This window comes from Nerophis ophidion, linkage group LG11 (assembly GCF_033978795.1).
Source record: "Nerophis ophidion isolate RoL-2023_Sa linkage group LG11, RoL_Noph_v1.0, whole genome shotgun sequence".
Classification (NCBI taxonomy): Eukaryota; Metazoa; Chordata; class Actinopteri; order Syngnathiformes; family Syngnathidae; genus Nerophis; species Nerophis ophidion.
Genome location: NC_084621.1, coordinates 37,490,988 through 37,504,771, shown reverse-complemented (window position 1 = coordinate 37,504,771; position 13,784 = coordinate 37,490,988). Strand labels below are relative to the sequence as shown.

General features: G+C 35.2%; 1 protein-coding gene across 1 annotated transcript; it reads right to left on the bottom strand.

Moving 5' to 3' along the window:
- Nucleotides 1-1,486: 1,486 nt before the first annotated feature.
- Nucleotides 1,487-4,694, bottom strand: LOC133561422 (peptide YY-like). Its single transcript, XM_061914715.1, has 4 exons — nt 4,608-4,694; nt 4,323-4,497; nt 4,167-4,256; nt 1,487-1,948 (listed from the first exon to the last, which is right to left on the bottom strand). The coding sequence occupies exons 2-4, from the start codon at nt 4,481-4,483 to the stop codon at nt 1,924-1,926; spliced, it is 276 nt and encodes a 91-aa protein (XP_061770699.1). The 5' UTR covers nt 4,484-4,497; nt 4,608-4,694; the 3' UTR covers nt 1,487-1,923.
- Between the last annotated feature and the right edge of the window lie 9,090 nt (nt 4,695-13,784).

Genomic DNA, 13,784 nt, shown 5'->3' with positions numbered 1-13,784 from the left:
GGAACGTAGATCGACCGGTAAATTGAGAGCTTTGCCTTCCGGCTCAGCTCCCTCTTCACCACAACGGATCGATACAGCATGTGCATTGATGAAGACACCGCACCGATCCGCCAGTCGATCTCACGATCCACTCTTCCCTCAGTCGTGAACAAGACTCAAATGTGAGCAAAACCTAAAATAATAGATTTTTTTTTACCTAAGGCAACAACCATAAATGAAGCTTGAGCACATACACAATGTTGACATCTACTGTTATATTTTGAAAAAGACGGGGGAAAGCACAACACGTACTCGCAAACGGTACGCGCAACGGCAAGGGCAGGCAACACACATGACAGTAGACGCAAAGTTAAATCACGAAATGCAACCTTACCCGAGCAAAAACTATGCATATTTATCTGAGAGAGTCTTGATACCAACAGATACCAATTTTCCGAACTAAGTCACACACAAATAAGTTTTAGTTATCATCTGTTTTGTTGTGTAGACTGATATCTGGAGCACACCATAGTTCGACAGAAAAATATTCCTTGATATCACTCGACAAATCTTTTCTTGATAAATTACAGGGATCTATTACATTGTACAGTTTGATTTTTTTTGCTCATATCTGCTTTTTGTGATAAGATTCAAGCCTCTTTTGTACTCAGGTCGCTGTACAACAGCCATCTTATCTTGCTTGACCAGTACTGGTTTTCACTTACGGGAAGAAATCACTTGTTGAAATACAAGCAAGGTATTTTTTATTTACTTATTTTGCCCCATTTATTTTATTTTGATCAAACAAATGGTATGGGGATCGTGGCACTTTGGTTTTTGTAAGTAATCCACCCCAAGAGGTTCTACGAAGACCAAAGTGTACAAACACCAAAACGTTTTTCCATAAAAAATTATGAAAATCCAATTAAAAGATTCTGGACACCCCAAAAATATATCTCATAGAGAATAATTATAGTTTTACATGCCAACAACTAAGTAAAATACACAAATGATGAATGAAATTAATATTTCACATCAATTTTACCGTTATTGAATGCTCTTGTTGGTAAAGATGCCACTTTTGTACTTTACTACGAGTTCTTTTTTGAATTCAATAAAGCAGTGATTCTACGCCAAAGAATGACTTGATTGAATATTGTAATGTAACAGTTATATTTTCCTATATTCAAACACAATGTTACTGTTCAAAGTGTCTTAATATACATGCTAAATAAAACCCCTGCCTTGTTTTTGACTAATACTTTGGCCTACTACGACATTGTATTTAATGTTGGTCATCATGGTGGTACTTGGAGTGTTTTGTGAGGTGGTGCTTGGTAAAAGAAAAAATAAATTTTAGACCCACTGCAATAGTGTTGTGCACCTTCTAAGTCAAAGTGCTGGCACTTGCAGCTATCTTTGGTATACTACATTTACAGGTAGTGGCGATACTGGGTATGGAAGAGATACCAATTCATGTTTAGTAGGAAACAGAAACTGGATACAATTTTTACAATTTCACTTTTATTTAAACAGGAAACTCCTTGACAAAGACACTAAAAATCAACCAATTATACACTTGGACATGTTATGACAATAAAAAAGTACACAGAGACAGTTATTAAACATATTGACAGATTTTTAGAAAATAATAGCAATATAAAATAAACGCACTTATTCTTCCTCAAAATATCGGTAATATTTTCTCTTGTCCCAATCATCACAAGTCACACGATACCAAAATAAGTTTGTACCGGTGTTCACCGCTAGAGAGCACTGTTTAGTAAGGGACACCATATAGGCAGAAGACGTTGATAGACATATACAATACATTGTAACTAAATAACACAACATATAGTATATATCACATGCAACATAGGTCCATGTATTAGCCACAAAATAAAAGTTAAGGCAACTCCAGCATCATCAGCATCATCATCAACATCACCAGATGGACAATTCATCAGACCTATAATGCATGAAAGACAATAGGAAAGTCATTAAAACATCCATGAAATATAAATAAAATAAGCAAAAAATTATGAAAAACAATTTAGATGGTATTTGGTTAGCAGCATATTATTAAGAGGCACATGCACACCAAAACTGCAGCAAAACAGAAATACTATTTTCATTCATATACATTTAATATGCTCACTAATACTACCATTAGTGTACTGATAAAGATAATAGAAATATCATCATATTATCAAAATAAAAAAAACAGACATGCAGCAGAGCATAACAAACAACAAAAGCAATTTTTGGATTTAAAAAATTATATTTTAAAAAGTATTAAAATAAAAATGAAATAGACATAATATTATATAACCGTAATTTGTATTTGCAGCAAAGTCAAAATAAATATGTGTTATTACAGCGATGGTCTAATATTATATATTTTTAACAAAATAATTTTAGCTGCTGTCAAAATAATTCACTAACAACCGATAATGACCGCAACTAGCTGAAATAAGGTAATATGACTTAAAAATACATACATTTACTTTTTTTAGTTTTTTAAAATACTGCAGAATTTTAAATATTTTATATTAAAGAATACACTTTGAAATATGTTTCTCTCTGCTTATAAAACAGACAATTATATATATGTATGTATATATATATATATATATATATATATATACATACATATGTATGTATATATATATATATATATATATATATATATATATATATATATATAAATATATATATATATATATATACATATATATATATATATAGTATGTTATAATTGCTCCTTCCGCTAGTTGTTATTGATAACCACCACCTTGCATCCTAGCAATAAGTCAAAAAGACTTAACATACATACGTAGAATACACTTTGAAATATGTTTCTCTACACTTATAAAACAGATGATTATATACATTTTTATTTACGGCAAAAAATAAACCTGTATGATCTGGTATTGTTTACTTTTAACAAGAAAAAAATATATATATATAATATATATATATATATATGTGTGTGTGTGTGTTATATATATGTGTATATATACAGTATTTGTATATATATATGTGTATATATGTATATATATATGTGCATGTATATATTATATGTGTATATATTATATATATATTATATGTATGTATATGTGTATATATGTACATATATGTATATATATGTGTGTATATATATATTTATTATATGTGTATATATTATATATATATTATATGTATATATGTATATATATGTCTGTATATATATATGTGCATATATATTATATGTGTATATATTTTTTATATTATATGTATATACAGGTATATATGTGTATATATATATGTATACGGTATATTTGTGCATATATATATGAGTGTGTGTGTGTGTATATATATATATATATATATATATATATATTAGGTCATGAAAAAACACAGAGGCTATTTCATCCATACAAGTCTGTTTCGCAGGTTTCTCTGCTCTCTCTCTCTCTCTCTCTCTCTCTCTCTATATATATATATATATATATATAGTATATATTGTGTATATATATATTGTATATATATATATATATATATATATATATATACAGAGCAGAGAAACCTGCGAAACAGGCTTGTATGGATGAAATAGCCTCTGTGTTTTTTCATGACCTAACGTATGTATATTTATATATAATTGATGTAATATTGGTTTACTAACCATTTATGATAAATGCAGCTAGAATACAGTTGATAAAGATTTAAAAGAATATTTAAGGGGATTTTTTTTCATTGTAAAAAATAAATAAGATCACAATTCAAATATTTCAAATCATACACATAGAAATAGATTATTATTACCTCAATGGATAGACATATTATTAGATTAATTTGCATTTTCCGCAAAATAAAAATAAATAATTAGACATACAATAAAAAGTAGATTAAAATGAAAAAGTAGATTAAAATGGAAAAACACCACTAAATTGTAAATACATTATTAAAAAAAAAAACTTGGAAAGATGTATTTGTATTTTGTAAAAATAGATTTATAAACATATTATTCATTAAATGTTACATGTGAAGTAATTTGGAATAAGTCAATAATGAATAATATACAATAATAAAGTATTACATTCCTGCTTGCACCAAATAGATAATGCAAATGATATCAGGCTAATAAAGAGCCATACAAAACTGTAATCAAATCAAAAGGATGTTGTTGTTTTTTTAGGTCCTACCTGCCATAATTGGATCCAGGGATACTCTCTGTGCTCTCCTTTACAAAAAAATCAGAAAACAATGTGTCTGGACTGTCTCTTTTCCCGTATCTGTGGATGGAAAAGAGTGTTCACTCCTGGTAATAAAATGAACAAGGAGACACATCGCTGGCTCACCTCTGCCTTGTGATGAGGTTGATGTAGTGTCTGAGTGCACTGTAGTATTTAGCCAGCTCCTCAGGTGGTGCTCCTTCTTTGGGACTGACAGGCTTGCGTGGATATGCTTGAATGCCAGAGTGAACACAAGCCAGCAGGCATAGAAAGACAACCAGAGACATCCCAGCAGTGAATCCTAGAAGGGGGGGAAAGAGATAAAGTTTTACTGTATAATAACAAGCGGTGGTAATCATCCAAAAAATACAAAAAAATGGAGCCAAAACCCCCCCAAAACAAGGCACATACGCTGTTTAAGGCTGGAAATACTGCTTGTGAGGCGACTTCCACTCTGTTCAAAGCTCCTCTGTATGCCTCGGCTGTTTTATACAGGGTGTGTCGTGTAGTAGGAAGGCAGGCGTTCACTTGTACAGCTCCCCTGTGAAACATCCACCGCCTCATTAGATTGGTAATCTCTGCCTATGATACAAATGATGCTATTTCATTACACTTATGACTAATGAAAACACGCACAAGCTACGAAAGGAAGCACAAACTAACTTTAAAAACTCAATTTTCAACTGGACTCACAGTTGTGATTCACGCAGTCAAGTAACGCATGAGCAAGGCTTACGTCATTCTCACCTTCTACAGCGTGGCGAATTTGGTAGAGTGGCTGTGCCAGCAATCTGAGGGTTGCTGGTTCAATCCCCACCTTCTCCCATCCTAGTCACGTCCGTTGTGTCTTTGGGCAAAACACTTCACCCTTGCTCCTGATGGGTCCTGGTGAGCGCCTTGCATGGCAGCTCCCGCCATCAGTGTGTGAATGTGTGTGTGAATGGGTGAATGTGAAAATAGTGTCAAAGCGCTTTGAGTACCTTGAAGGTAGAAAAAGCGCAATACAGGTATAACCCATTTACCATAACCTTTTTAAGAGTGTGGCTAAAGTTCTTTGTTAGCTCTTACACAAGACATGCATCAGAACTTTATAAAGGAGGATTGAGGGCAGAGATATACAACTAAAATGTTTTGGGGGCCACATTCGCAGAAACCTAAGGACTGAGGGCCCAGACTTCTCCCTTCACAGTAGGGGTGCACAAAAAATTGTTTCACATCTGTATCAAGATTCTTATTCATTCTGATTTTTCAAAAGCCTTCTCAATGCAACCAGAACAGACTTTTCTAACCCGTTGGAAAAAAAGGTATTACAATTTTAATCACAAATAATACAATGAGAGAAATCATTTGAATTGAGAATTGTGTTGAATCGAGAACCGATTCTGAATCAAATCGTCACACCAGGAATCGTAATCAGATCTAATTATTAGGTGCCCAAAGAGTCACACTCCTAACTATTAGTCATATTTTGTATATTCACCAGTGTCCTCAAAAGTAGACTTTTGATGTAGGTGTATTTATTGTGTAAGAGTTACAGGATGTTTTTATGGACCTTTGGCAAAAACGTAAGTCTCTCACAAGTTTTTTTGAACTGAACCTGAATGGAACTTTGAAGAATAAAACCAATATAACTAAATAAGTTAAACAAATGCTTACTGAATGCATCTGAAGTATCTGAGCCACAGCAACACCTTCGTCGTTCCATAAATCACAAAAACATTTGTAACTTTCAAAAAGGAGAGGAATTAAAAGCTTGCCTTGAGGAACGCCTCAGTCATGTAACTCACAAGTTTGGCCTAACAAGGCTAAAATATCAATGCAAAGATCTGCCAATGTTTTTACAGTTGTTCAAGTTCCTCTGTACAACAGGAGCACTGTAGAGTTTTAAGGAATTTGCTGCCAAAATGTTTGCCTCCCAAGTTTTCAACTGAACTATGGTGTCATTCCCAAGCCACCAGGTGAATATCTTTGATTTAAGGCCTCACTCTAAAGAAAGAAAAAATGTGAATGACAAAGTTGGGATAGTATAGCATGCATACGTTGACCGGTACTGGAAATGTAAAATCCTTCAATTGTCCTGGATAATAACCAATCAATTAATACATTTTTTAGATCCAATAAATAAAATGTTTGAATGTGCACTGTAATTAATATTATGTGTTATCCTTTTTTGTAACACGGTTAGTGAATTATGCATACTTTTCAGTTATTTCCCCATATTTCCACACAATAACTCAGATAAGGTAACACTAGCTAGCAGTAGAGAATATGGAGTGATTTTGGTCCAGAACATATTTTTTTTAATTCATTATTGATGTATTTTCTTGTCACCTTAATGTAAATACTTTATATATGAGATTTCCAGTTCATTTTATCATCTATTATTACACCTAGAAATTTGATTTAATTTACTCGTTCAATGTTTACTCCATCTATTTTTGTTTGTGTTTGACTTTCTTATCTGCTGTTACCAAATAGCATTATTGTAGTTTTACTAAGATTCAAAGATAGTCTGTTTTTGTCAAACCATCTCTTTAATTTATTTTTTTTTACTATTTTTTATTAGCTTCTGTATATTTTGTCCTATACAACATTTGGTATTCAAATAGTACATGTCCTTTGTATAGAGATTAAACAATGTTGGTCCCAGCATTGATCCCTGGGGCACGCCACAAGATCTTTTTAGTGTTGGAGATGTTTGCCTCGCTTCACGTATTGCTTCCTGTTGGTTTAGTAGCTTTTTATTCAGTTCAAGACCAACCTGCTGGTGCCATACTGTCACTTTAAGAAAAAAAGGCTGATACACCTGCTGTGTAATTTGACTGCGAAGCGCCACACTGTTTCAACTCACAAGTGACAGCTTGTATTACATGAAGCCGGAGTGTCAAAAGTGTCAAAAGAGTCAAAAGAGTGTCGTAGCCTGTCGCATTTGACATTGTTTTTTGTCACCATCATTGATCTAAATAGAACTAAGAAAAAGGAACAATTATAAAGTGTGGGATTATATATGATCTTATAACGCCAAATAAGGTAAATGTTTCTATTTTAATTTCTACACAGCTATTCGGATAATAAAATGTTTAAAAACTCAATACTAATTATATTTGCAGGTAAAATATAGTGACTTCTTTAATCCAGTAGATGGCAGATGACCATTATGAAACACTAACACAGTATCAGTGCAGTGTCAATACAGGTATTGAGTGTGACATACACTCAATACCTGTATTGACACTGCATTTGTCTACAGTCAAGCATGGTGGTGATAGTGTGGATAAGTGCTTCTGTTATAACGTCATCTAATGTGCATACCTGGCCATGACGCATGTATGTGTCATTTTTTTGGACGTTGTAGAAGAGACAAAAAAAACATGAAAAGCAAAACAACATGTTCAGAAAAATAAGTGAAGGCTGTTAGATATGGATGTGAATCTTACAACAACTCACGATTGGATTCCGATTCCTAGGAAGATGATTTGTTTCGGAATCCGTTCTCGATTTGACACAATTCTTGACTCAAACCGATTCTAACAATGTGTTATTTGGTAATAAATTTTAATAAACCTTTTTTTCAAAGGTTAGAGGTTTCAAACGATCCTTTTAGCCGCTAACCTATGATGTATAAATGAAGCGTGTAAGCGCAGAGATTTTTAAGACCTAATTATTTTTAAAAAAAACAGTATATATATATATATATATATATATATATATATATATATATATATATATATATATATATATATATATATATATATATACTGTCAGGTTCAAACACTGATGACATCCATTAAACAAGACAAAAGGCAAAGAATCAAACAGAGACAGAATTAAATTTGGACTCAGATCTGAGGAGGGACATGGCCACTGTTCTGTCTGTGCAGTCTTGCACCACGCTCTGACGAAAAAGGTTTAAGTCTCCTCTTTTATTTAGATATTCAATGTTTACGCAACAACACATGTCACAACAGAAATGGGGAGTATGTAAACAGTCATTGTTTTTGGTCAAATTGAAGACAAAAGAGGAAGATGCCTAGGGCTTGGGCTTGTCCTGGATTCAGCTTCGGCAAGTATTTGAGGACAATAGATAACCCCTCCCATGTGATTCCAACGTACACAGCGGAATCTTCCAAAACTTTGCTTGGTCGAACAAGGACAGCTCTCATCTGTTCAATGGAAACTCAGAGAGCGGAAAGTTTTTTGATAATTTACACACAATTTTTCTAACATATACTGTATATATACTGTGTATGTATGTATGTGTATATATATATATATATATATATATATATATATTATTTATTTTATTTTATTTTTTTTATTATTATTATTATTTATTTTTTTTTTGAAAATTATGAATCAGTAAAAATAAGAATTCGATTCGGATGTGAATCGATTTTTTTCAGCACTCCTACCATTGGATGGGGAAAAAGACAAAGTGGTGTGATATTGATGTCGGACCCACTCCTCGTCAAGAAGAGCAATATGCGCTTTCTTTTATGTCAAGAGTCTCCAAAAAAGTTGAACAAGTTCTAAAAAACTCGCTACATTTGTCACTTGTCTGAATACTTGCTAAATATAGCCAACAGGTCTCTAATTTGGCAACAATCATGCCTCCTGCTACACGTCTTATTCTCTGGCAGAACATGTGTGTTAAAGTGTTACTGTGTTAAAAAGAGTTACGACACGTATAGTCCCGTTATAAATGCTTATGAGTGGCAATTCTTTTTTTAATTATAGTTTTGTTTATTAATGGCAAGCCGCCATTTTTAGCAGAGTACCTTCATATTTAGGGGCTCAAAGTCACAGAATAGTGACCTAGCTGTAGATATAACACAACTCAAGACTGAAATGAAATGTTGTCCAATGATGGAGTCAGTGTCCTGATATCAAGACAATTTTAAATAGCCAGGACAAACGTGAAGGCAGCAGGAGCCACATACAAGCAGAAAGTGAAGGCCTGACAAAACAACATACTACTTTTGATGCCCACGTAAAACGGTTGTAATTGACATATTTTATTTTCTAAAACACCTTAAGTGTAAACTTTAATCACATCTTGGTATTTTTATTTCCAATCCATCATGGTCATATATAAATCCCACAAGCTCCCTCACCGTCCAAATACTTCTGCAGGCCATTGTATCTGCCATACAATAATATGTGGATATGCTGCAGGGTATAAGTGCATTAGAGTGCAGTGCGCTTCAGTAATCAATACCTTCTGAATGTTTTTGTTTTACAGCATGATCGGCTCCTTAGCAACCAGAGTTGACTTCCATTAAGACGTTAAACTTAAACGAAATGCATAAACACTCTCAGGCCTGCTTGAAATTGATTTCAGTTTGCAGTCTTTAAATAATAAATAAGACTAATGAATGGACGGACTCAATCATTTTCAATGTTGACAAGACACAAATAACATTGGCAATATGAAATAATTCAGAGTTGGATTGAATTACAAAATAGGAAGCCATCTTTGTAATATGTGTCCTACTGTATATTGTACGTGTGTCACATGACTTAAACTTCAGACAACAAAGGCAGCTTTTGAGTGCACATTGCTCCTAAAAAACAGCCAATTGCTCCAACCTTTAAACTTGGGAGTTGTTCGTAATGGAGGACTCTCAGGCCCTAAATGATGGGAACACTTTAACACCACTTTCTGACAAGAACATTACAGTAGATTGGGAAGAACAGTCTTTGCAGGGTGTGCAATAACAAAACCCTTTTGCCATGTATGTATGTTTTACAATAAAATATATGTTGAAATAAACATTATTGAGTTGCAAACATATTGATTTTTTTTTAATTTGGAATATTAAATGGATGATAGACCATTAAAAAAAAACGACAAAAGAAGCTAAAAATTGAAGGTTTACAGGGAGAATCATGTAGATTTATAGAAATAATTGCAGAAACCACACTGATAAACATAAAAAAATAGATGGGCCAACTACTCATCTTGCAGTGGACAGTTATTCAAAAGCTGTTTTTTGCATTACGCATGAATCTTCACGTGTTGGCATAAGTCACTACAGTGCACGCCATTGTGTCTTGCCATATACTGCCCCAACCATTGGTCAGCTGTCGGACTGCAAAAAAACCAAACAATTGTAAAACATGGTAGCTGACAGATGTGCAGAGCACGGGAGGAATGTCTTGTCCGTTCCTTCTCGACCCGTAGTGCTAAAAAATAAAGACTAATAAAGACTAATGTATTTACTACAAATTTCTGAAAGCTGGTTTTGTAATTTGAGGAAGTTGTGAATAATCCACTAAATTGGACTGTAGGCATTACTAGCTATATCTTAGCTGCCATTTTAGGATGTTGTATGTCACTGTTCAAAAATGTATTTACATGTAATGTCCTTATTATTGGTTGGTGAACGGGTTTAACACATAAATGTCTATAGTTGTCAGAATTTAATTTAATCTATTGGTATTATTAGCAATCACAGTTGTCTTAATGTTTATTATTGTGACATTTCTCACACTCAACTTATTTAGTAGAGATGGGAATATTTGGATTCAGAATCCTTTCTCAATACAACAAGATTATTGCAATATAATATCTGGTATATAAATGATAATAAAACCTTTCAAAAAAGGTTACAGGTTACAAAAGCTTCTCTCGACTGCTGGCATAAGACTTATGCACACAGTGTTGTCCTGAAAAACTTTTTTTTAAAGTGTATTTTTACAATTAAAAAAAAAGATATATCACAGAATGTTAATCAATTTAATAAAAAAAAAATTGAGCAACTCCAACTCAATCCCAGCTTTACAATACTTAGGATAGACATTTACAAAGCAATTGAGAAGACATACAAATACAATACAAAAAAGGAAAAACAAGAATGAATAAAAGCGACGATATCAATAATAATAATAACAACATCAGTAGGCCCTGCGATGAGGTGGCGACTTGTCCAGGGTGTACCCCGCCTTCCGCCCGATTGTAGCTGAGATAGGCGCCAGCGCCCCCGCGACCCCAAAAGGGAATAAGCGGTAGAAAATGGATGGATGGACAACATCAGTAATAGTTGTTTGAGCACAAAAAACACTTATTTTTCTAAAGCAGTGATTTCTAAACCTTTTTCCCCGAGTTTACCTCAGAAAACACTCAGTCCGCCAAGTACAATCATAATGACCAACGTTAAAATACAGTAGCATAGTAGTGGTGTTTGGGTCTTTTTATTAAACAAAAAATTATACAATTAAGTAAATTTTCCAACGGAGACTCACTGGTTTTGGCTCATTTTCTGTGGAAAACATATATCAGAATACATATTTAATGAACACACACCATACACCCCCCCTACACATTTTTATTACATATAAGATGTCTGGGGCTAATAGAAGTGTGGAAATTGATGTTCTGTGTAACACCCAACCCCCCCCCCCCACACACACACACACGCACACACACACACACACACACACACACACACACACAGGAGGAGGACTGAGTGTAGGTAATCAGAACTTCAGAGGGTCAAATGTGTGAGAAAATGAGAGCAGACAGTGTTGACAAACAATGTTGCAATCTTGTGTGGGAACCCCAGGTACAGAAATATAAAAGAAGAATCCCTGTGGGATGCCGAAACTGGCAGAGAAGTTTCCATGCAACGTTCATATTGTTGTTACTCAGCCAGTCCTTGTGGGTCTGATGGACCCGTTGCATTTTGTAGCTTTTAAAACCTCGTAATCAAACACTTTCATGTTAAAATACTGAACATCTGTTCAGTATTTTAACATGAAAGTGTTTGATTGTGAGGCATAATAACAACAATATGAACATTATACACAAGGGTTAAGAAGTGAATTTAATACTTTTGGCCACTGCAACATTACACACTGTTTGAACAGTAACACTGTGTTTGAATATAGGAAAATAAAACTGAACTGATTATTTGGCGTACTACTAGATGAAGCATGTGTACCACTCGTTTAAGAATCACTGGGGAAAAAAAACCTTTTTGTACTCATTTCTGTTTTCGGAATAAATAAAAATCACTATTTTGTGAAAATCAATTTTTTTTGGAGCACATCGACAGTGTGAGTGAAGTGCAGAGATAAAACAATAGTAAAATAACATAAATAAATAGTAATTAATGAAAATAATAGGACTAAATATAGGAAATTAGTACAAATAAATTAATAAATTGTAATAGTTTTCTGTGTGCACTTGTACTTCTAAGACATGAAGCAGGATGAAGCAGGAGTGAGAGTCGGCCGGGCCCTCCCGAGTCCACAGCTACATTTGGGACTCAGGAGATAATAATAATAATGGATTAGATTTTATATTGTAGCGGTTGATTTATGGACATAATTCCCCACACCTCTTACTTGACTTAGGCTTCACGGTGAAAGAGGGGTTAGTGCGTCTGCCTCACAATACGAAGGTCCTGAGTAGTCAGGGTTCAATCCCGGGCTCGGGATCTTTCTGTGCGGAGTTTGCATGTCCTCCCCTTGACTACGTGGGTTCCCTCTGGGTACTCCGGCTTCCTCCCACTTCCAAAGACATGCACCTGGGGATAGGTTGCTTGGCAACACTAAATTGGCCCTAGTGTGTGAATGTGAGTGTGATTGTTGTCTGTCTATCTGTGTTGGCCCTGTAATGAGGTGGCGACTTGTCCAGGGTGTACGCCACCTTCCGCCCGATTGTAGCTGAGATAGGCACCAGCGCCCCCCGTGACCCCAAAGGGAATAAGCGTCAGAAAACTAATGGATGGATGGATGTTACTTGACTTTGTTATCATTATTCACTGTACTGTTCGATTGTTCACATGACAATGTTGTTCTGTTGGCCGTCAGGAGATTCTCCCAAAGGTGGGGGTTTGTTGTTCCCGCCATTTTTGAGTGTGTAAGTGTTCATTCTCGCTTGTTCTGGATGAATAAACGACACACATGTTTTTGTGTGTCAACGATACTTTAAGTTGTCTTGCTTTCACACTACAAGCACAACAATATCACACTTTTCTATTGTTAGATACTCAAATCGCTCACAGAGAAGTGGGAACCAATCATTCATTCACACCTGGTGGTGGTAAGCTACATTTGTAGCCACAGCTGCCCTGGGGTAGACTGACGGAAGCGAGGCTGCCAATTTGCACCTACGCCCCCTCCGACCGCCACCTATCATTCATTTATCATTCATTCACCAGTGTGAGCGCCACCGGGGGCAAGGGTGAAGTGTCCTGCTCAAGGACACAACAGGCAGCGATTTGGATGTCAAGAGGCGGAGAGCGAACCTGCAACCCTCAGTTTTCTGGCAAGGCCGTTCTACCCACTACGCCATACCGCCCCGAGATGGCGCCATCGGAGTAGACGACCTACCACGCCGGCAACGGACCGCGCTGAATCGTCTACGGACTGGGGTCGGTCGCTTTGGGTGATCAATGAAGACGTGGGGCTTGGCGGACAGTGCGGCATGCGAGTCCGGTGACCCTGAGCAGACCGCCCACCATATAATCAACATCTGCCCCTTTTATGGACCGCCAGCCTCTTCCACCTAGGACCAGAGGTATGGCTACACGACACCGAGTTGGACATCTGACGTTACAGGAAAGAAGAAGAAAGACATGA